General features: G+C 51.6%; 1 protein-coding gene across 1 annotated transcript; it reads right to left on the minus strand.

The window, feature by feature from the left end:
- Nucleotides 1–1,276: 1,276 nt before the first annotated feature.
- Nucleotides 1,277–11,246, minus strand: LOC119099256 (acetyl-coenzyme A synthetase, cytoplasmic). Its single transcript, XM_037222378.1, has 11 exons — nucleotides 11,137–11,246; nucleotides 8,482–8,819; nucleotides 7,976–8,171; nucleotides 7,343–7,469; nucleotides 6,817–6,965; nucleotides 6,077–6,192; nucleotides 5,406–5,598; nucleotides 4,718–4,851; nucleotides 3,773–4,244; nucleotides 2,886–3,039; nucleotides 1,277–2,510 (listed from the first exon to the last, which is right to left on the minus strand). The coding sequence occupies exons 2-11, from the start codon at nucleotides 8,784–8,786 to the stop codon at nucleotides 2,308–2,310; spliced, it is 2,049 nt and encodes a 682-aa protein (XP_037078273.1). The 5' UTR covers nucleotides 8,787–8,819; nucleotides 11,137–11,246; the 3' UTR covers nucleotides 1,277–2,307.
- Between the last annotated feature and the right edge of the window lie 13,565 nt (nucleotides 11,247–24,811).

The raw sequence follows: 24,811 nt of genomic DNA on the forward strand, positions 1-24,811 counted from the left end.
CGCAAACCCCTAGACTGGGGTGGGTGTCCGCCAGGGGTGCCCGCACCGAGCCAGTGATAGCTTCCCCATTGGTGAGACTCTGGCCCCGTGGTGGCGGCGCAGCGCAGGCGCGTTGTGAGGCTCCTACATCGTGCATCGCCGGTACCGATAAACAATCGCAATTAAAAGTTGATAACCTGCGGTGATCGATTTCCTGCGGTTGCAGCCGTTGTCTCCGCGCGGCCAATACGAAGCCCCGGATCCGGATCGTTCTTGCCCCAAGAAGCTTCAAATACAATTTACTTACAGCTGTTCATGATATTTTTTGCCAAGCCCAGACAGGCAATAGTAACCCTGGAGTCAGGTTTTTGGCTTTTGGGGTGAGCTTGCCCCGTATGGGTTATACGACTCCTTGAACCTGTCGATGTTTTACCATGATACTCTCCAAATGCAGTACTCTAACTGCTGCTTAATTTCTCAACTTCGCTGGGCCATCAAAACTATCACCACTCTCGACTTTGGTCGCACATGTGTAAAGCACATTGAAGGGTAAAAACATTATATTTGCCGTCTCCTCAAGTTTCACCACTCCAACCTAATTTCGGGACATAATGTGCGGCCTCCGACCGTGTCGCGATCTTGACGTAAGATGGAATAAGGGTCACGCACTTGATGTGCGAGATGATACTAAGGCGATAGAGCTCTGCTCATGTCACTTCAGGTGATTTACAAGACAGACGTTACCTGAACTTTGAACCTCCATCATTCCATCATAATTGACGCGTGTGACCAGGGGCGCAGCCAAAGGTGAGGGGGGGCTCTTTTTTCACAGGAAAAAAAACTTCAGGGAGGAAGTACAAATCGGCGTGATGCGTAGTCACCGAGCTTTACCCCCCCCCCCCAACCATCGTGGCTGCGCCCCCGTGCGTGATCCATTTCGACCCAGGATGTAGCGATCTCATGGGATTAATGGGCGTCTCACTATCTGGCCTAATAACTTTCACCTTTACACAAGTTATCACCAGCTACGGATAATAATGGTGTTCATCTTTGCAACTGCACGGCAAAAGGATGTGCGAAAGGATTATGGCAGTGCCCCTGAACAAACACGCTGGCAGCCGCGGCTGCTCAATCTCCTGCCGAATGGCTGAGTAAATCCCAGCTGCCCAACCCCATGTGGCGCCTTACCCCGGTCTCGCAGCACCTTCGCCTCCTCCCAGACAGACGTCCTCTCACGTCCCCGTCACCTGCTCCCACCACGCGCTGCGCGTGCAGGTACGACAGCAAACACACCAGATCACAACGCAGCCATTCGTATTCGAGCCGGGACGCGCAGGACATGGCCGACGCCGCGGTCGTTCGGTCCAATCACCCGACCACGCAGGACATGGCCGACGCCGCGGTCGTTCGGTCCAATCACCCGACCGCGCCCCGGCCGACGTCACGCGCCCGCCACGTCTCGCAAGCAGTGTCGGCAGGTCAAACACTATCGACCGAGGTAAAACGGACGAGCAGGCAGGGAGGTAGAGCGAAGCGGAGGCGCGCCGTCGCTACCGCGGCGCGGGCGAGGCATGCTTACGGCAGTGCCGACTACGGCAGGCCACTGCCGCCGCCGTGCCGCCGAACTCGACAGTTGAGATTCAGACGAACAGCGGACTCTGCACATGGCCGGTCCGGTCGCTGCGATGCCCTCCTGCCCTGGGCAGCGACAGTCGCCAGCAGCTCTTCCGCCCGTCACTAAGCCTGGTCACAGTCCATGTGCGGCCGGCTGGCTCGCCGGAGCGCGCGGCCAGGTCGGACAGGCCCGCCTGGTGCGTCTCCGACGCGTGACTGCCGCCCTACGCCTGCCTAAGACGGACCGAATTGCCAGCCTCGCGCCTGCTCACACGGCAGTGCTTACCTAAAAATGAGGCATAAAAATATCACGAACCCGCGCAGAAGCCATCGCTACTTGAGCCCGACCACGATCGTCTTTAAATAAGAGTTCAACACGAGACGAATTTGTTCGCGGTTTGTACGTTACCGTTGCGACGGGCCTGCGGACGCACGGCTGGTCACTGCCAACTCCTGCGGCCGGCTCACAGTTCCCAGCGCCGCCGGCCCGTCTTTGATCGCGCCGCCACCGGGGTTATGTCCAACTAGTGGACGGGACACCTACCACCGCCGACTACCGGCGCCGAGCGCCACCACCCACAGCTCGACGCTTGGCCCAGTCACCACCGCCGCCGCGCGGGCCGCCCGGCCCACCCAGCCCCCTACCGCTCGGCCGAGCGTCGGCCTCTGCCGCCGCCGCCGCTGCCGAGCGGGCTCACAGGCGTACGGCGACGCCTACAGCAGCTGCGCGGTGCGGTGCTGGAAGAGGAGCGCGATGACCGACTCGTCGGCCATGGTGCTCACGTCTCCCAGGTCGCGGTCGTCCTGCGCGATCTTGCGCAGCACGCGGCGCATGATCTTGCCGGAGCGTGTCTTGGGCAGGCCGGGCGCGCACTGCAGGTAGTCGGGCGCGGCGAACGCGCCAATCCGCTCGCGCACTGCGGGGTCGGGCGGGAGGTCACGGACCGGTGCGGGGGTCGCCACCGAGCCCGACCAGCCGCCGGAAGCCGAGCACTGTGCGGTTCAGCCAGCGGCCGCGGCGTGCCACACGCGCCACGTGTCCCACAACGCTGGGTCAAGGGTCACGGCATCGCTCGCCAAGCCTTAGCGTACGGGAACAGATATATCTCAGCTGTGCAACAAACGAAGCACAAGGCAGAAGCAGCCACGCTTGAAAAGTGCGACAGTCATGTGGTGTTATTTCAGTCGATGTCATCGGGTCTTTGGGGAGACCGAGCCACAGCTGCCCCCCTCCCTCCACCGCCCGTATTCCCAGTGCGCCAATCGTCGCCGCCAGCCGGCGCCTTTCTGACCTTTGAGGATCAGCTCCTTCCGCAGCTCGTCTGTCCATGGCTCGCCCTGCTTGTTGGTGATGAAGCAGTAGACGGCTTCACCCTTAATACTGTGCGGCACCGCCACCACCGCCGCTTCCGACACGCTGGGATGCTCTATCAGTGCCGACTCGATCTGGCCAAGGCAGGATGGCGTTCAGACAACAGGCACGCTGGGGTGCTGAGCCATCCGGCACGACCTCAAGACAGGGGCACACGTTCAGACATTGGGCACACTTTGGCAAACCTTCTACACTAGAGTATACATCGTAATAGTTCACGAACTTTCCACAGACGGTGCGAACAGGCACGGTGTTTGTGGTAAAGCTGCCCGCGGCGTGCAGAGACAGCGCGTGGCTGCACCATCCACGCTGTGGTGCACGCTGACAGTGGACGCACAAGGTCCACATCAGGGGTAAGCTGCCCACATACGGTCATACCCCGCCCAACTGTCCGCGAGGAGGTAAACACTCGGGTAAACTGGCCGCACAAGGCCACCTACCGATAACTGACCACACAGGGCAAACTGCCCAACGCACTACACAGTTAAAACCCATGCGCGCTGGAGGACAATCCCGGGCAACAGACGCAGTGGCCTATTCTCGCCGGAAAGAGAAACACCAGTGTGCCCCACATCGCGCACCAGATCTCGCTGAGACGACAAACACCCCACAATGCCTCCCACCAGGTGCGCCACAAACACACGCACTCGGGGCTTTGTGCGCTGACCTCGGACGCCAACGCGCGCTCGCACGTCCAGCAGCGCGTGCTCCACGCACTCCACCCGGACACCCCGCCCTCCCAGCCTGCCCCACACGTCCTGACCGCGGTCGGCCGGCCCGGCGCCGACTCCGGCTGCCTCCTCTCACCTGAGCCGTGGAGAGGAGGTGCCCGGACACGTTCAACATGTCGTCTATCCGGCCCGTCACCCAGAGGTAGCCGTCGGCGTCGCGACGCGCCCCGTCACCCGTGCAGTAGAAGCCGTTGAACTTCTTGAAGTAGGTGGTCTCGAAGCGCTGGTGGTTGCCGTAGACGGTGCGCATGATGCCAGGCCAAGGCCGGCGGAACACCAGGTAGCCCTCGCCCTCGCCGGCGATCTCGGCGCCGTTCTCGTCCAGCAGCGCCGGCTGCACGCCGAAGAACGGCCGACACGCCGAGCCGGGCTTGGTGGGCGTGGCGGCCGGCAGCGGCGTCAGCACGTGGCCGCCCGTCTCCGTCTGCCAGAAGGTGTCGACGACGGCGCAGCGGCCGCCGCCCACCACGCGGTGGTACCACAGCCACGCCTCTGGGTTGATCGGTTCGCCGACCGAGCCGAGCACCTTCAGACTCTGGCGGCTGTGCCTGCGCGGGCGGGAGGGACAGCCGGTGGGGCGCGGCTCACGTCTGGCACAGCGCCGCGCTCGCCGCTCACGCATGCCAAATGGCGCGCGACGAAGCGTCCGTGCACAGTGCCGCGTCACATCTGTCAATGCCCTATGAATGGCACGCGCTGATGCCCTCTGAATGGCAATTCATATGCCCTATGAAGTACATATATGAGCCGTATGAATGGCACGCTTCTCCAGAAGACGCGTATCTTTATAAAATGTCCGATTAGCTCACGCCGCCGCGTGCCTTTCGCAGGACCTGTGAAAGGCATGCGGCATCATTTACCTAGTTCACATTCATCGAACTCTACAGCTGAAACTTTCTCGTCAGTTCATGAAATTCTCTCGTCAATTTATAAACGTTCTCGTCAGTTTATGATAGTCTCGGACAGGCAACGGGCGTGCCTGCGGCGGCGGCGGCGGCGACGGGCCCACAACGAGACTCACTTTGTGACGATATCGTCGCCCAGTCGCATGAGCGCCCGGATGGCCGTGGGCGCCGTGTAGAACTTGGATACCTTGTACTTGTCGATAATCTGCCAGGGCCGCTCGCCGCTGGGGTAGAATGGCGAGCCTTCGAACTGGCGGAGCGGGACCGCCGGGTTAGCGCCAGCCCGACCCCAGCGCCGCTCCTGCCATCGGCAGCCAGCCGCGCGGAGGCAGGAGCGGCGCCGGCCCGGCCCCCGCGCCGCTCCTGAAACCGACAGCCAGCCGGGCGGCGGCGGGAGCGGCGCCGGCCCGGCCCCAGCGCCGCTCCCGAAACCGACAGCCAGCCGGGCCGCGGCGGGAGCACACACCGCAGCGAGCCGCCGATCAGACCCAGCGCAACACGGACGATCACGGCAGACCCGCTCACGCTATTTTTTAGTTGCCAAGAAAGCCGATACTTCGGATACATGGACTGGCGTCATGCAGACGCGGATTAATGGGAACCGTGCATCGCGCTCCTGGCTCGGGGGGGGCGATCAGACATCACACGAGCTGACCAGCACTGGACGAGGAGCACCCACCGTCACGGCCAGAGCAACACGGCCGTGCGTGATCACACACCGTCGCCCATCATACAGACCATCATAAGACCACCATCAGCGCCCAGGAGCGGCGCGCCGTCCCACGACCCAGTCTATGCACCCACCATCACTGACGTGGCGCAGTTCAGCATGGGCCCGTAAGCGACGTAGGAGTGTCCGGTGATCCAGCCGATGTCGGCCGTGCACCAGTACACGTCCTCCAGGTGGTAGTCGAACGTGTACTTGAAGGTGGTGGCCGCGTACAGCATGTAGCCGGCAGTGGTGTGCAGCACGCCCTTCGGCTTGCCCGTGGAGCCGCTGACGACAGCCGGGGCGGAGGTCGTCACACCCACAGGGCACGCGTACCGGATCCGCCACTGCAGCTGCACACCGCCCCATACAGTCGACAGTCTGGGCTAGGACGTCATTATCTAATGACATAGAAGGTGTCTGAGATCTGTGGTCGCAAATCATGCGTCAGCTCGCAAGAGCACATCCATTAGGTGGTCACAACATGCTCAGGAAGTGACTGAATGTTTCGCTGAGCGCTCCAGTCACTGGACAGAAGCCACGCCCATCACGCAGCCTGGACCACGGCGCGCCTGGAGCCCCACCGGACAGAAGCCACGTCCACCACGCAGCTGGGGCTGCGACGCGCCCAGAGCCAACGACAGCAGCTCTACGCGGCGCCGAGACTCCGACACGCTACAAGCTTCACTACTCCAGGAGCGACTGACACCGCACCTGACCGTCAGCCAGCGAGCGGGCCGGCAGCAGCGGAGCGTCGGCCGCGTACCTGGTGTAGAGCATGAAGAGAGGGTCCTCGGCGTCCATCCACTCCGGCTCGCACTCTAGCGCCGCCTCGCTCATCATGTCCTCCCACCAGAGGTCACGGGCGGCGTCCCAGCTGGCCTGCCGGCCGATGAACGAGTCGGGTCACACCTCCAGCCGGCGGCCAGCTGCCGCCAGCTCAAGCCGACGGCCAGCTGCGGCCAGCTCCCACCGGCGGGCGCCTCACACCTCCAGGCGGGCGTCACACCTCCAGCCGCGGCCAGCTCAAGCCGACGGCCAGCTGCCCGCCACGCGAACAAGTCCAATAGCATCGCTGCTTGTACGCAGATAAATAATATTCCATTTCATTTCTACTTATCAAGCATCTTGACAAGAAAACAGCATTGATTATTCTATCAGTACACGCAGCTACCCTGATTGTAAGCGTCGTCACCGCGGCCAGGAAACCGGGGTCAGGGAGGGTCCTTCAGCGGTAAATGAGCTACTCGCTTTTCATCATGAACGTAGGGCTTCCAATCACTCGGTCTTTACGCGAACGCCTCCGGTGGCGGCGGCACACGTGGCTCAGCACACATCTCCGCCACAGCCGGGTCCCTGCCGGACCCAGCCGGGCCCCTGTGGCGGTAACGCCGGCACACCGTGAACGAAGCGACACCACTGCAGCGAGCCACGCGGGCGCGCCCGACGCCGCGCCTCGTCTGGCGGGAGCCGGAGCGGCGCGTCGGCCACTGACGGCCCGCTCACCTGAACGTCGAACTGAGCGCGCTTGGCCGGCTGGGCGTCGCCGCCTCCAGCGCCGTTGGCTGGGTGCTGGTGCTGGTGCAGCCGCGGCAGGTGTCGCACCACCACCACGCGCCGCAGCCGGTGGTCGCGCGCCGCGCACAGCTCGGCCGCTGCCGGACGGCGGCGCGTCAACACCGCTCCCACGCAGCGGACACGCTGGCAGGGCCAGCGGACGCTGGGAGCAGACACACGGCCACACCCGGGCATAGTTGTGAGCATGAGGGGCGTTCAGGGCGCTGCATAGCCCTACTGCGGGGCACGAACCATCCAACAATGGCTGCTTGAGGACTGGGATTTCGCCGTGATTGCCATGAGTAACATGGAATGCGAGTTGTCTCATTACGTTATCAAAGCTTTACGACACCGGCTCATTTGACCATCAGAAATGTGATGAGGCGATGAGAAAATGCAATTGAACTTTGACGCACGGCGGTTCACATGACTATCCGATGTCAGCCGTCGGAGAGAAAACGGCATCAATACCCACCGTGGTCGGCGATCTCCTTTAAATGGACCAGCTTGTTGCCGCGCCAGAAGCCGTCTGACGTCACCATGACGTCACACTTGGCGTCCAGGACGCGGTCAGCGAGCGCGTCTGCCGAGAAGCCGCCAAACTGCGGCCGAGGGGGGCGCATCGTGAGGTGGGGCGGAGGCGGCGGCCGGGTGCGCTAGGCCCGGACGACAGGGCGTGACCCCAGCGAGAGACGGCCGGCACCCGGCGGCCTGACCCCGCCTCACCATCGACCAGCGGCCAGAACGCTCCGCTGCAGACAGCCTGCCTGCAGCCATCAACGGCCCGTCACCGGCTGATCCGTGCCGAGACACCGCACACAAGTTGCCGCCACGCTTGTATTACAAAACGCTTATGAGCCCCGTTATCGTGACTCGCCTTGTCACTCGACACATGCATTTACGTTCTTTTCAGCGCACAGAACGCTTATTATCAGACCTGTAGCTATTACAGGCTAAAAGCCTGCCGAGTGATCCCCATGCCAAAGGTTGACAAGTCAGCCGCTTGTCCGTGTGGTAGTCCTCATGCCATCTCCTTCACCGGTTGTCGCAAGGACGGCCCCAGCTCCTACGACAGCCGGTAGGCGGCAGCCAGCGCCGGGGTACGCACCACCACCGAGTGGACGGCGCCGATGCGCGCGCAGGCGAGCAGCGTCACCACCAGCTCGGGGATCATCGGTAGGTAGACGGCCACGCAGTGTCCGCGCGCCACGCCCAGCGCGCGCAGGCCGCTGGCGCAGCGCTGCACGCGCTCCAGCAGCTGGCCGTACGTCAGCCGGTCCTCGTCGGCCGGCTCGTTCCCCTCCCTGGCGGCGAGGGCGGCCGCGTCATGGCGGGGCACACGAGTGGCGCCTCTCCTCGCCCTGAACACGCCGGCGGGTGGGACAGAGGCGCCGCCGGGACGCGACGTCCGCTCGGAAAACAGCGATGGCCCTAGCTGAACAGGGGCGGAGGCATTGACAACGAAGGGTGCAGCCTTTGTGCGGTCAGAAGAGTTATGGAAAACGATGCGTACGGCCCCGGACATTTCCGCCTCCCCAGGCGGTAGCAGCCGGACGCCAGCAACTGGAGCTAACCTGGCCACAGCTGCCCGCGAAATTGCCACACCATACTAACCAGAAGAAGGCGACGCGGTCGGCGTGGCCGCCCTGCACGTGCCGATCCAGGGCGTTGTAGCAGATGTTGGTCTTGGCGCCGCGCATCCACTCGATGAAGACCTTCCCCTTGGAGGCGTCGAAGTTGTAGTCACAGAACTTGCCCGTGTGTCGCTCCTTCCAGTAAAACTGGTCAGCGATTGCTCCCCAGAAGGCCTCGGGATCGTCGATGGACTGCTTGTACATGTCGTTGTACTGCTGCATGGAGGAGCAGTGGGCGCCCTCCACCAGACGCGGCGGCGGCGGCACGAACACCCCGTCCGCCATGTTTTCCGACTTGGACGACATCTGCAGCTCTACCTGGAACACATGACCAAAAACGTGGACTTCGCGTTTCTGTGCATCCTTTGTAATTCCCTTATGATGTCACAGCCTACACACTATGGAGACTATGATGGTCGAAGATAGAAGAAAATCACATGAAATATATGCATAAGTACCAAAATTAAATCAGAACCATGTAATTCAACCATGTATGCCAGCTACATCATGACAATGGGGAAGGGCGAGGTGTTATCCCTTCCCTTATTCACAATCTGATTCTGAATCTCTGTAATATTCTGAGGAGTCTGGTCAATCTGACACCTTTTCTTTATTTGTTGATCAACTTCCCATGACGAGAAAAGCTCAGAATGTGATGCAAAACAATACCCAGTGATGGGAGGCAGTGACCAATTATCACAGGTACAAAATACTGAAAGAACTTAGTGTTACAAGATGGAAACCTTCTGGAACAGGCATCTCAGGACAAGTTAACAGGAATGCACGGCTAAAATGTGGAAAGTTTCTGCGACCTCCCCTGATTTAATTGATCCTTTCACTAGTGCTTGGCTGCAGTGCAAGGTTCCTGGGATGAGAGTACACAACAAAGGTGTCCTGTATTTCAACTTCCCACAAAAGTTGGCGTGGCAGTAAACACACCCACATTTCCCAGCCACAGCCAGAACAAGAGGGAATGTGGTTCAAGCCCATGATATATCTGAAATTGTACCCACAAGGCTTCAGCCAAATTCATGGTTCATACTGATCATGCAGTCTGATGCAGGTGGGGCAGGGGAGTGATGATAGGCAACAATAAATGATTATGCTTGTTGTGCACACTTCAAGGGAAAACAACAGCTGACATCAAGAACCATGACAATCTGTGTGAGAAGCTCCCCTAAGTTACATATTTTGCTGATTCAAGCTACAGTAGTTGCCTACAATACAACAGTTGGCATTAAAAAGCTCATACTGAGTTACAAGTAACCTTAGATGGCAAGTGGGAAGAAACATATTTTTACTGAAGGGAGGGATACATGGTACAGGTACATGAGAGAGGGTGATGCAAAATGATCCACAAGCTTTAAACTTGCATGTAATTTGGTCCAAGAACTGGTATGCAGCCCACCATGTGACACTTGATTAGGGTGCATATGACAATCATTCAGCACCACTTGCCCATTCTTTGTTTATCATTTCCACAGCTCATGTGCCAATGCCAGCACATGAATGAACACATTACATTTACTTTTGCAACATTGAAATATCCAGCCCACAAGCAGACATTTCAAAATGCTGTGAGGAAAAACAGCTTTTCCCTATAGGAGCACACTGTAAAGAAACTCAGGGAATAAGCACTCAAAACTTTCAGAGTTTGTACTGCTTAGAAGTCATTCAAAAATAACAGACTACATTTTGGACCACTTTCAAACCCCCCTCCCTGGTTATCCTGCACAGTGAATGGATTTTTTGCATACTGGATGTGAGCACCAGTCTGCATACATTTAGTTGCTGTGTGACATTTGTGTGCCCATATGACATTAAATAGCCTTTGCATGGAACAAATTTAAAGCACATTTGCTCTAAGACTTCTCTTCAAACATCACAATTCCAGAAATATCTCTCCATAAGCTGACATTTGTGGTGACTATGCTCCACTTGCAGCATATAAGTACTGAAATTTAAACAGCAATATTGCTGTAATCCTGGCATGTTTTTATCATAACATGATTTCTTTTTTACAGTCTAGCCCAAGCATATCATGAATACCTCCTACAGTTTCCTCTCATTTGCTAAGCTCATTTGCTAGATGAATGCAAAGCCAACATTTTGATTGGATTAGTTTCTGAAATCAGAGCACATACTGAGCAGCACTTGCAGCATAGCTCTGATACCACCATGAACTCATCAAATCTGTTACATGACAGAATGCTGTGGCAAGAGCTTAATGTACCATACTGTTCACTGATGTCTACCTATCTATGTTCATCACAACCTCCCCCTCCATGCATACTGTAATTCACCCATGGCCCCAACTACAATGGTTTAAAATAATGTTCCCCATTGCTAAGATACAAAACCTGATTATGACCACGACAGCATAAGATCACCCATTCAAATGATCAATAGTATGAATAAACAAACCACTCTGCTTCCAAACCATGAAGAAAAAATGCAATATGCTCTTACAAGGTGCTGTGATATCATAAAATGTATACACACCCAAACAATACGAAGGTTTCAGAAGTTCTGGAGAATATTGAGGGTATATAAGCATATATGCATATAGAAAATGCAGCCCTTAATTCAGGACAGCTGTTTCCAGAGCACCGTTGAAATAAACAAATGCACGTACATAAAAATACAGGTCTCTGCAGGGAAACGAAGCACGAAGCTACATTTCCACGTGCCCAACCAATCATCAACCCGTCGAGTGACACACACGCAATGACCATTACAATGCCGCGTACCCAGCAGCAAACCTCGTTTTGGCGAGCCGACAGATCTCGCCACTATGGCGTCATGAATGCCTTTTACTTTTGTCTCTTAGTACTGCTATCTCGGTCCCGTCAAGCATAACTATAGTGATATTTCTTCTCACTAGATGACGCACAATCCTGCCGAAAATATGTCTCGAAGAGCCGCAACATGATAAAATGGCAAGGGAAGCATTCCACAGTTGTGTAGAACGTTAAGTTAAACTAAGCATTTTAAAGATCATTCGGTACAGCTCACACCCCTACCTAAAACCCTCTAGTTTCTGAGCTATACACCCGCGAAGTTGTGCGGACTAGTCCGTGAAGACTATTTTAAGACCATTCAGGTATCCATGGCGTTGTAGCAATGCTTTTCAAATCCTGCCACCCTTTCAGCCGGACAGTGTTGAAGGCCAGAAAGAAAATCATCGTCAGGCGATTCAGATCTGACGTCCGTGTGCGAGATTTCCAACTTAAGTGGACTACAGTTGGCTCTAAATGTTGAGCACCCTATGCAAGCTTCAATCAAGACACCCGTTTTGTACTGAAGAATACAAAAAAATTGGACATGGATTCGTCAAATGGAAGAATAATGTCATAACCGAGCATGTGAATACAAGAAGGTTAACATCTAAAAGGCACGGAGAGATATGCAAAAAGTATCACGAGAAAGAGCCAAAACAGCAACAAATAACAATATTTTGCCAAGCCAATTTTACCAGCCTGTGCTACCATACCTCGACGAGTTTTAAGTGCTACAAGTAAGTGACGATTTCAAACTAGTTTGACAGGACCTCAGCGTCATGCAAACGTTGCATGACGCAATGAAACAATGACGTATTGGGGAGCATAATTACTAAATGGATCAGTTATGCTGTCTTAAACAGTCTTTTCATCCTAAAAGTACGCTATAATTAAGAGGTTATTTCATCATATCTAATGCTTGATTTAAAATCCTCAAATGCGTAACATTGAACCTTCTAGCGTCGCAATGCTCGGCACGATTCATCTTACCCCCTCCAACGGACCTTAAGCGCGGTAGCTGCCACTGGTCGCAGGCCATATCTGCCAGGGGCAAATAGCGAGCGTCTAGAGCGACTCGAACCCACTCCGTCACGGTGGAGTGGCTCGGAAGACGGACGCTCTAAAAGGATCGTCGCACGGTGGCTACTCTGCGAATGAACACACTGCAGCCTGAACCAGATGTGGTCCGATCATCGGTCTAGGAAATCCTTCCGGTGAGTGACTTGACGCGACATCAAGCCTCAGCTACTCTTGTCTATGGCCCGCCCCTTGATCCCAGTACAATGTGAAACGCTCGCATGCAGGGGTGTTCTTGGTTGGAGGATGGCTCAGCCGATTGGTTGAACTAATCTACCCCAGAACCTGATTTTTCCAGATTTCAGAAATTTGATTTGCGTTCCCGGTGACAGGGCTAATTCGTTATTTTTTTATCAGCCGATAAGCCATTGCTTTACGAAAGAATAATTTCCTATTTCAAGCGCATGTGAAAATGCAAAAGGTCTAGAATTGAATGTTATTCACAAAAAAACACAATTCAAGACGGCGGGTTAATATAACCGCCAGCAAAAAGTGGTGTTTATCGTTCATGGAAGGTGGTCCGAGGCGCAAAAATACAACTTTATTCATAATGGTGTGGCCTGACACGTGCAACTAGCGACTAGCGACTAGCAAAGAGTAAGCACTGATACATTTTCCGCGGAAAGGCTATGCAAATCGCATCATGTGCAGTGCTAAAAAGCACCTACACGTAGAAATGTCACTGAACTTACATAACCCCAACAGGCATGTCGATAGCTAGAAGGACAGAGACTGTATAGGCTGATGACTAGGGAGGTCACCAGAATGGCCGTGCTAAGGAGCAGCGTAGTTTGCAGCCCCTTGGCGTGAGTTTGAAGTTGGTAGAAGCCAGAATACCTTCAGTTTGCGAAATGGTACTGGTTAAACGACGTCATCAGGTAAGGATTAGTTATGTTGAAATATTTCGACGTTTCGGTGCTGTGTTCATCGTCACATTTCATCACAAAAATCATTTCACGCCGCACCAATATTTTTCGTACTCTGAAACACGCGTCACAAAATATGTCGATTCCATTACTCGGTACTCCTTTTGCAGAGAAATCAGGTAGAAGATATACTGCAGAACTCTACTTCAAACCCACAACCGCCATCATACTGCAATATAATTCTGCACACTTCCATTAGTACCAAGAAAGCAGTCCTTCTGCCATGAAATGCGGAGAGCGGCGCGTCTATATTCTGATCCCCAGTCGTGAGGGCGTAGTTGTGCTAAAATATCCTTATCATCATTCAAGCGTGCTAAATATATGCCAAGCACGCGCCATCTTGCAAGTGGTGTTTAAAATTACCACTAATGGGTCATTCTGGAATTTGAGAAGAGCATTCGCGTGCAGTGGGCTGTTGCGCAGACATTTTGTTAGGCAGATGAACACAGACTTATACAAAAAATGCCCGAGTGATCAGAAATTTGTGATATACAAGGCAGATGGTAATGAATACTATGTCATACATTTATAAACTTCTTTAAATTGATATTTCAAATAAAACACTGTTGATGGTAAGCTTTGCACACAGGTGAATCCCATCGTCCCATTGGGTAGTTTGCACGGCGGTATCGTGGACTGCTGGTACGAGTATAAAGTCTATGCGAGTTCGGTCAACCTTCGAGACCAGCTGGGATTAAGATTGGACAGACATATGTTAATTGGCTGAAAGGAAAATGGGTAAAGGAGAATGTAATACACAGGATTCGTTGTAACCTATGCCCAGGGCTATTGCATGAAGCCAAACCGAAACACAGCGTTTGTGACTGGCTTTACGAGCACCATGGAAATCGCGTTTACGGAGCCCGCACACAACTAGGCGAACTTATGGTAGCCTGCTACGTGCCAATGGAGCATAGTGCTACAAAGACCAACTTAAAGCTAGAATAGCAATCTGAGCAAGAGTAAAAGACCACGCTGATCTCAGGATATAGCAGTTGTCACACTACCGTAATCTTGAAATGGTTACCTGGTCATTCTGGTGAGCACTGACACCCGCCGACAAGTTTCTACCTATTCTTCTACTCGGTGCGTGTGATGAAGCCTGTCGGTTTAGCACCCTGCGTGTAGAGAAGCTCTCAGCATCGCGTGCTGGGTGTCGAGACTTGAATGAAGACTTGAAGAGCCTTAATGACTGGAAAAGTTTCGTTTAGTTCGTGCATGTTCTTGATGAGCGTGACGTTCGCGGTAAGCAATTGTCCAGCCTTGCAAAACCCTGCTTAATGTCTCAATACTAACGTCCATAGACTCGAAAGCTGCCGTGTATTGCAGTCGATCCTGTTTTTTCTTCGGATCCGGATGCTCTCTCGTGAAAGCCCAACCAATATTTGTAGACTGACATTATGCATAAGGGAGTTCGAGTGACGAAAATATGTAGGGTACCTACACGGCACTATCGTGGTGCTAAATGAACATGAAACCAATCGCCATGTATTCACATGTTCAAGCATTTCGGGAACTGTTTTGCATTTTCTTTGACCGGTATTGCTGTTTCCCATATGGTTTGAGGGCTCAAATTAGAACTGGGTGGGGCTTAAGCCCACCGGAAGTATACAAAGTGACGCCCTACTCGCAAACGACCTTAAAGAAACATTGTGGGTAAACTTTGGTGGTGTATTATTACACACCAAAGCGAAACTGACATAACTTGATGTGTCCTGAAACTGACGTGGCATTTCAATGACAAAAATGTTAAGCGCTGTCGGATAGCATGTCAGGTTTGCGTTGTATCTGCACAAACAATGTCAAGTTCTGCTTTAGTACTTGAGGCTCGTTATGGAGACTAGCACAATTGGTTAAGTTATCTTGGTTTATTACTTGTTATGTGTTTTTCAAGAATTCCACTCATTACGATATGTTCTTCGCGCGAATGTGTCAACTAGCGCCTGTTTTGAAAGGACGGCGGCATTATTGCGTGACATTTTGGAGAAAACTGGTGGCTTTATGAAACATATGTGAAACAGGAATATGAGTGCTATGTGCTTCCTAAGTCCAAATTGAAAGCGGAAAAGTATGTCGTTTTCATTGAGCTATCTTGATAAGGAATAATCCAAAAGTTTTCCAAAAAGTTCATAAAATTGGCAATAAAGAAATGAGATCAATGTTAAACTTATCTCATTCACTTCATTTCTGAATCAGGAAAATTATAGCATATTTCACTCTATTTGGGAAAACTGCGGTTGAGCAACCAACACTAGATAGAAATGTTAACAGGCGCCCGGGTGGCCGGCTAGATACCCTTTGCTCGAGTGGGGGGTCAATTTGACCCCCTCCCCCAGGGATCTCGGGAACTAAGAAAGCTAGAAACATCAATTTTACAGGGTGTGTTGACCTGTACGTGAACTCACTCAGGTCAAAGTTCCAGGTTCCTAGATCACGAACTTCGGGTCAAAAAAGGTCAAACAAGGTCAAGTTCCAGGTCGGTCTCCGAAGTGTCCCCAGAACGTAAATAACCGTTTCTTAGCAAAAGTTCACATTCTCATTAAAGGTCAATGACCTTGTTTGACCTTTTTAAGGTCAAGGTGACCAAAATCATACCAGATTGCCTTCAGTTTTGCATTTGACTAAGAGAGAAAGATTACGCTAGACAGTATGTTCCTAGAACAAAATGTTGACCTGGGTCATTTTAGGTCATTGACCCATTCTGACCTCTAAAAAATCCATGGAAGATGTATAATGCGGTTCCTGCTATCAATAAACTCGAAATGAGCACCAGAAACTATCTCATACAGCAAGCTGTGGAGTCATAAAACAGGCAAGTTTTGACCTTGGTGTGACCTTCATACCTGATCTCAGGCCTGATCAATGTAATTTGCTCATTCAGCTGTTGTGTTGCCTAAGAAAGCATCTCAGAGATGTATGGCTTCGTCTAACACTCCATTGCTGGATCAGATTGAACGATTCCCTAGAAATTGCCTTCACTGAAACCATGGCCGGAATTTGACCTACCATAGGTCAGCAACCTTACAAGATGCATCTAAATTTTTGATGTCAAATAATCCACTATTCAATTGTCTACAGCTATGCCAAATTTGGCGCGGCTACGCCGCGCCGTTCGGAAACCATTCTGGAAAAACCTTCGGGGGGGGGGTCAAGTTGACCCCTCACCCGAGCGCGTGTTATATGATGGAGAATGTTTTCATGTGTGGCTTCGAGTATTTTGGTACTAATCTGGTCCATTTGATCGAAATACTTTTATATCATGGATACATGTTTGGGAGCTGCTGTACAGATGTCGCCAATGTAATTTTTTCACGTGCTAAATGACGATCACAAAGTCCATGGCTAGACAGAGTTGCATGGCAACAAATACGTGAGAGGCATTCAGATGTCATTCTTTGGCGCAATGCACATGTGCGCGCTAATCTCGATTGTGCAAAAGCGTTCTTTGCACTTCTTGCATTTGAATGCACTTCAAAAGAAGTGCATTCTTTGCGCGAATCGCTTCTTCCATTATCTGACAACCACGCGGGGTCACTGTCGCCAGCAAGCAAATGGTCACCGGTGACGCGTAACGAAACGAATCCCTTTTTCAAAGATCACAGTACAAATGTCATTTGTCATCCGAGGAATGAGATCGTTCGATGAAGTAAAGAAACAAAAGTGCAGGTTAGCACGTGCCGAAAGGTCATGCGGATGACTGCTATAGGCTGCAGCGTCAGCAATAAGAAACATGTGAACACTTATCTAAGGTCGTGATGGGTGCTTCCGACGTGTAATACAAGGCTTAGCGCGCTTTGTTTGCTTTGCTTTTTGATTGGCGACCATTGAGCTTCCCAAAAAGCATTTAAACCCTCGCCATGATGTAGCTGGAGGGGGAGGGGGGGGGGGGGGGGCATACGATCTCCGATATACATACTCTACGAACCAGAAGGTGGTTCCCGACATCTGCCTGGCAGGTCGTGCAGTTCATCTCGAATTTCCAAGAAGCCCCTGGGGCGTTTATTAGGCCTGTGTTTTACACCATGAATGTTTTTCTAGCCTTCGCAGTTTCTCAAAAGAAACGTTTTTTTTTTAAAGAATCCTGCACGGTAATCTACATACTGACGGCGCGGGCGGCGGCCGCCAGCCGGCGCTCGCGCTGTTCACAGCGGTCTGGACAACATTGCTATATTTACGGAGCCCTTCATCCCCGAAACTTGTCGAAGCCTCAAAACACGTCTCAACGCGCAAAAATTTAAACACAGACCTTGCCTGTACATATTTCATTTCGCTACATTACACAATTTCGTAAACATAGGCACGTCAACTGAAACGGCACGATTGTCCGGAAAAGTTGACCTTTGACCTAGCCTAGTGAAATTACTTATAGACCTAGCAACACACAACTTCTAATAAATCACGATACCATCGTATCATTACCATTAGGGTTTTACGATACACTCAGCTATTGGGGGCTCTATGGCGTTATCACTGTTAATTTTTGCGAGGCTTTACATTTTGGGGGGAACTGGCAGGAATATCGGAGTGTCAACGACGCCCTATCCGTTCACGGCATGAAAAGCGATAGATCCGGGGGGGGGGGGTCACCTGATAGTTTGGGGGTATTTGAGTACAATAAGATAGCTAATAAGATCATTCCACTTTGATTGTTTGCCGGGATTATGGGGTTTTAGGTCAAAGTTCTAATCTGTTAATAGTAGTGACTACGGTTTTTGGGCGCACCGACTGCTATGGCCATATGGCGAAGTTGTCAATAGTTTATTTATTTGTTTTCGGCATTGGCGACTTTTACAGGTTGTAAGACAAAGACCAGACCCCAAGTTTTAGTAAGCTGACAGGTTTTGGTGTTGCAGTTATTGCTACCATATTTACCAACAAGGATGTTATCCGAAGACTTCTGCTGCATGAGCCAGCTTTGCTGGAGAACAGCTCTTTAAGAGACCGATTTCGAAGGACGTCAGAGATTGTCCGAGACCTACCACCTCTAATTCTGGCTTAGTGGCATGTGTCCAATGCTAAGTTTAAACCTCCGATGATTATCAAGACCACGCCGGGAAAACGATAAACAAAATCCTTGGTACGTTGAAAAGCATGGCTTGGAAACACTTGACCCAGGCAATTGGATGCCAGATTTTTCAGGAACTGGACAAAATGATGGATCTCACTTTCCGTCGGCACACCGTTTACCTATGCCAATATCTGCGGACAGGTTGTGGCAAACCCAATGATTGTACAATAGAGGCCCACATCTCCTGCACCTGCAAGCTGGAGTGGAATGTGCCGCCCGTGGAACCGCTTTGGCCTCATACCGACAAAACTGCAGCGTGAGAGAAGCCGGCTATGGGGCGGGTCCAAAGATCAGAAGGAAGGGAAATGCCAGATTAAAGTCAGGAAAAGAAAAGTACCATAGACTGCAGATATGAAACAAAAAAAGCTCATGAAACGGGAGGAGTGGAGGACCAGCTCTCTGGAGCAGCAGATGAGCAATGTTCTGAAGGACCCCATGCCGGGGGGGGGGGGGGGGGAGGAGGGCGCTGCGATATATGGAGACGTGGGGTGGGTGGGTAGAATAGGAGATGGGTGAACGCCTCCTGGGGCCTAAAGTGAGCAGGAGGAGCAGTGGTGTAGCTAAGGGGAATTTTGGGACCCTGGCCGTACCTGGCGGCGGCGGGGGGCGGCGGGGGCGGGCGGGGGAGCATGTAGGCGAAGGTTTCAGTATCTTCTTCGCTCTTTAAAACGCCAATATGGCTTGCGGAACATGAAGATGGCTCCTTCAAGCACCAACATGGAATACCAAGCTTAAAAGGAGGCCTGAATATAGAAATAACGCTGCAGTAGCGACGAAGTAGGGTCCCTTAACTAACAGGGCTCCCTGTGCCCTGATTTCGCTCCCTACTGGGCAAAATCTTGTCTATGCCGCTGGGGAGGAGGAGGTGAAGGTGATGAGACAGACTATGGAATATGGGTTGCACGACATGGGAGCCCTGGTTTAAACCTTGGTCGCCATCACAGTATCATGCAATGACAATTTAAGCAATGCATTGCTAAAAAAAGCAATCGTTAACAACGAAGAACTCGGACCTAAAACTAACCACCAGCCCAGACACCCTTGCAAGTATAAGCACACTTACGTAGTCATCATGCGAGCGCTCCATACATGGCATAGCTTGAATTTGGGCCCCATCCGCCGCTTTTTAAACTCGAACGTAGCGGGGACTTAATGCGACCCGCCGTCACATTTCCAAACTACGAATAATAGAGCCTCAAGGAAAAAAAAAACAGCTGATTGACTTCAACCAAGAAGCCCCATCATCAAAGCCTTCTAGTAATACACCTCACAAGTGGGCAGCAGCATCTGCCGGGGGAGGGGGGGGGGGAGGGGTCGATGCACCCTGCCAGTTCGTCGTCTATATCTGCTGAGCCGGTGTGAGGAGATGCACCCGCTCCGTACGTGAAGTGACAGGGCAACCTTTAGAAAATGTGACCTTTCAGCAATGCTGGAAATTTACCTTGTGATGACAACATCTATTTTCTGTGTTGGCTTTGTCTATGTTGTCTATGTAATGTTTCCAAGCCTGCTCGTTGCTTCAATTTTTTGTTGTTGTCAATAACAAATTAATACATTTTTATTTTTCTTGTCTCATACTCGATACCATATTAAATACACCACAAACCGATGACGTGAATCTACGATTTGAGGAATCTAAACAGTTTTCAATACAAAACCGGGCAAGGGCCTGCCTTCATATCCGATCGCACATAGGAAAACACCCAGGCCGACCGCCGAACACGATTTGAGCTTGCACACTGTGCCAGCTAAGGACCATATCAAAGGGGACAAACCTAAGCAGGTACAAACCGGCATGTGCAGCAGGACGCACTCGGCAGGGCTTGCACTGCCGTCGTGCCAGCTGCCCACGTCCATATCATTGTCCATCAAAACACCACGGGATGCGGTATGACTCGTAAGACATAGCGCTCGGTGTCTCTGAGAGAACACAATCTGTCCGCTATGATCGCGAGTAAACCGCTTCAGTTGTGAACTTTTCCCCGGAAAATGGAGAGTGTTCAGATACCTTCTATCGTCTTTTGGTATACAAAGATATGCAAATGCAAAGTTCAGATATGCAAACGTGACCCACGATGAAGGTAAGCACAGCGATGTTAAATGTCAAACGAGTCAAATCTGTGTTGGCGTTAAAGTCTCCATTGGTTACATTCTCCAAGCGTTTCAGCACTGATTTTGTTCATTAATGAATTGTAAGAATAATCAAAGCAAAAGAAGTAAGGAATTTATTAAAGTAAAGAAACAGCCAATAATCCACAATATCGAACTTTAGCAATGAACTTACCGAGCAGTTAATTAACACGTGAAGGTCCTTGTAAAACGATCATGATAAGCAATACCGCTCATACGCAACTGGCCATGACAGCAAAGGTAGAAGCCTCCACGCTTACCTAGCCGTGCCGTGTACTTCCGCCAGCAGAACGGCAACACCAAACACGGCGACCACTGCCCGTCCCTCTCACGCACGGCCTGGTAGGCGTTTGTGGTTTGTTACTTGCAAAATGCGCCATTATTGCTGATTTACAACGCGTTCAGTAACCGTCTGGACCGCACAATGACGAAAAAATGAAATGAACTGGAACGGTGAATACTCCGTAGGTAGCTGACTGACATCAGCCCTTGTCACTGATACGATGCCGGCAGCAGCTTCAGCCTATCAGCTGAATGCAAGACTGAGCTTTGCTTCGACGTGGCATGGTATGGAGTAAAACACCAACCGTCACTGACTCGGCAGTGCGCCTCAAATCACTGGCAGGGACATTTCTTTTTATTTTCATTTTAAAATTATCAATTTTTAAACATTTCAAAAGGTATTTTTAGTTTCACGTGTCGTCAATCATCTGACGTCCGGCTGGAAGTCTGATATCTCATCAAACGCAGCCAAGTTCGTTCCGGACCAAGATAGAGAAGAGCGTGACACCAAAGGTGAGGGCACGGTGGATGCGATTAAATCGGACCTTTTTGTTCCACATTGCCACGGAGAGAGTCCGGAGATCAACATCACCCGTGATGGGAGCGACATGCCGACTATCTGGGCTTTGCACCACCCTAGGCGTATGTATCATTATTCAATGGAGATTTGAATCGTTCAGTCCCGTTTGGACGTCAATGAGAGTCCACGTATTTGGCGTGTCAGGTAAAAAGCCGCTGTGGTTGTGCATCCTTGATGATAGCACATCTGAATCTGAATCCGGATCTTTGGCTTGGTGGAGTTACAACGAAAGTCCTTTACGGGTTGGGAATACATGGGGGTACCTGAATAAATGGGTAGCAGGCCGGATTGGGTGCACGTTAATGGGGAATTCGAGGTACGGATACTATTGTGGTTATGAAGCTAATAAATGCGGAACATATGCTTCAAGAACAAAAAAAAAACGCCGACATAGGTCCATTTACACTATTTTTGCAATTAGCTTTACAAAAAAATCAAACGTTGTTTTCAGAATATCATCCCCAAGTCATTGTAGAGCAAGCACTCACAAATCGGCGATTAACGCATCAGCACAGTCGACAGGGAATGAAATAAATTTTGTATAAATAAAACAAATTTTGATGAAAGGAAATAAGATAGGTCACAAAATCGGCCATCATTTACCATTTCCGAGCTGTGTGATTAAGTAGAGAACTACTACGTAGCGCAGTACTGCGGCTGTCTCGGGTGATTAGCATTGCGAGGCCTCCCTCGTTCATCACGCCCACCTCAGGGTGTCTGGGCGCGCGGGGCGCCGCTCTCGGCCGAGGTGACCGTCAGGCAGCCTCGCAGCTGACGAGCGTGGTACGCTCGTGGTGGGACGAGACGAGGGTGCCGCTCCCAGCCTAGGTGGCCGTCAGGCAGCCTCGCAGCTGACGAGAGCAGCATGCTCTTGGTGAAACGAAACACAGCTAGGGCACAGACTGAAGAGGAGAGGGAGGAAAAACAGTGCGTGTAGGAGGTGCTTGCTGGGAGTACGACAAGAAACATGGTGATACTTTCGCCTGCCTGGAGCAAAAGCATCTTCCATTGACAGCAACTCATTGCGTCCTGACTCCGTTCTGTAACTTTAAAACCTCTTGAATGAGACAAGTGTATTAGCAAGCAAATCGCCCACCAAGACACATTACACATAAATGCAAGTAAATGAGCTATCGCAAGTCATGTTCCAGTGATATCAGACGCAATTCCCCTGCGAAACGATGGGGTGATAACAGACGTGGTTATCGCCACGCAAATGATGTCTAGCATAAGAGAAGAAAGCTTGTTGTGTTGGGGAACCAGTTGGATTGGAGTTATGAAACTATTGGAGCATATTGCTTGCATGAATGTGGCAGGCGGAAGGGCTCTGACGTTTAGCGCTCGCCCACTGTTCGAGAAACCGCCCTATGTCATGGCTAGAAAGCTCGAACGTTGGCCGACTTTCGGGCTGCCCTGATAGATAAAAAACAAACATAAAACATTTAAATGCATTCGGAACTGTTGAAGTTTTGGTGACTGCAGCAAAATATTCCAAAACGATGGTATTCCGGGTGTGTATTGGTCGCAATAAACAGGGCTACGCGCCCATGTAGTTTGCATGGCTGATGTGTCTTAGTTTAGGTCGCGGCATGTTCTTTTTGGGGCTGTTTTCCCTAGAGATTGCGTCGATGTCTTCCCGATCTATCAGTGGCCGAACAGTGTTGACGGCGCTTGTTAATTTACAGGAAGTACGATTGCCGATATGGTGTGTCTGGTTTGTGGACGGTACGCTTGCCGAAAGTATTACTATGTTCGCGCGAATTAATTGCCGAAATTGGCGAATTAACGCTTGCGAAAGTATTACTATATTACTATATTCGCGCTTCTGCCTGTGCTATTTTATCCAGCTCGGATCTTGGCAGACTGGTGTCATAGTCTAAAATCAGTCCTCAAAAGCGCCCGATAACGGGCTGGTTCATGGCTTGTGCGTAATAGCGTGTGATTCGGCCGGCATTCATCGGCACCATTGGCAATATGATTGATTATCCGCTCCATTCCTACTGTTCCGTCAGCAGCAGTCAGTCTTTATTTGCAGTGATGTCTGATCACCGATATAACAGCCTGTCTCCGACCCGCAGCATTAAGAAATAAAGAAACTTTAGCTTCCCATGTTAATCGAATTGGAAGGCGATCACTAGTGATTAGACAATCGTTCCAGAAATGCACCGCCTGATCACGCAGCCTTCATTTTAGCGCTAAGAAATTGTTTTGGCACGACTTCAGAGAATCCTGACGCTTGTTGCAAAAAATACGCAATCGGTAATGGGAAAGATATAGGTGAGTCTGCTAAAAGCGTTACTGGCCAACCCGAGGCGCTGAAGCACAAAAACCCGGCATGTTCGGTCTGCAGCCCCAATGTCACTAAGCCCCGATGTACATATTAAATGCGTAACGGGTCTGCACTGAGCAGAGACACAGGATGCATTTATTTCAGCACTAAAGATACGTGGCTTCTTGAGGCATATAAAGGTGTTGCCGCTTATGCTCAAACTGCTTACACTGGACTTGACTGCTGCCATCATGACCGCACCGAGCTGCAGCGTGGCGCGGCCCTACAACGTGGTGCTGCCTTACAGTCGGTGCTGCCCTAGAGTCGGTGGTGCTGTACAATCGGTGCTGCCCTGCAGTCGGCGCTGCCCTAGGCCGTTGCTGTCTGATATCCTCCCTCAGGTGTGCGCTGTTGTAAGCCATCACTAGACTCCCATCCGTCGAGCAGAAGCAGCCGGAAGTTGGGGCTCAACATCGATATGTGCCTGTTACGTGCGAGAAGCAGAAGCTGCAAAAACGCCCAGTACGAATGGGGATGACTGGCTGGAACTGTAACGGGGATGCCCGAATGGCGCAATCACTTGGCAACCGCCATTTTCGCTGGTTGTGTATGTACGCACCCACGGTGTTGCCAAAACTTGGTCATAGACAGCAGCAGCTTCGGATCGAAATGTTATTCCTCTGTCAAAGCGCTACTTGGCTAGGTAACTTACAACACTTCAGAAATATTTCTGGAAATTCTGCATGCGTGTTCATATTTCAGATGGACCCAGCCATTATTTGTATATAAAAACCACATCACTCAGCTAATTAATACTTCGTTCTCGGAAACAATATCACATAAACAGTAAAATAAATGTCCGCTTTTAGTACTTACTTAATGTTCATATTGCTGAGAACATCGATGAGCTTCTTTTAACGCTCCAAAGCTGTGAATTGTTTCGCAATAAATATTCTCAATGAACAGGTTGCCAATCCGAATGCTTCAGGCGGCTACATGCCAGCTGTTTCTCAGCGCTGGCTCCGACGGTTATGGAGGAAACTAGCATAGGAAACCTGCTGGGGAGATCGGCCTCATTCTAGCCTGATCTGACCTGACTTGTCGGCTAATCAGTGTTCAGACAGCGCGCGGGACGCTGGACGATGGTCTGACCCGAGCCAGCGTGCCCTCCTCCCGCCTCAGGCCGGCAGATGGGAGC

The sequence above is a fragment of the Pollicipes pollicipes genome, unplaced genomic scaffold (genome assembly GCF_011947565.3).
Source record: "Pollicipes pollicipes isolate AB1234 unplaced genomic scaffold, Ppol_2.1 Scaffold_4740;HRSCAF=5597_pilon_pilon_pilon, whole genome shotgun sequence".
Lineage (NCBI taxonomy): Eukaryota > Metazoa > Arthropoda > Thecostraca > Pollicipedomorpha > Pollicipedidae > Pollicipes > Pollicipes pollicipes.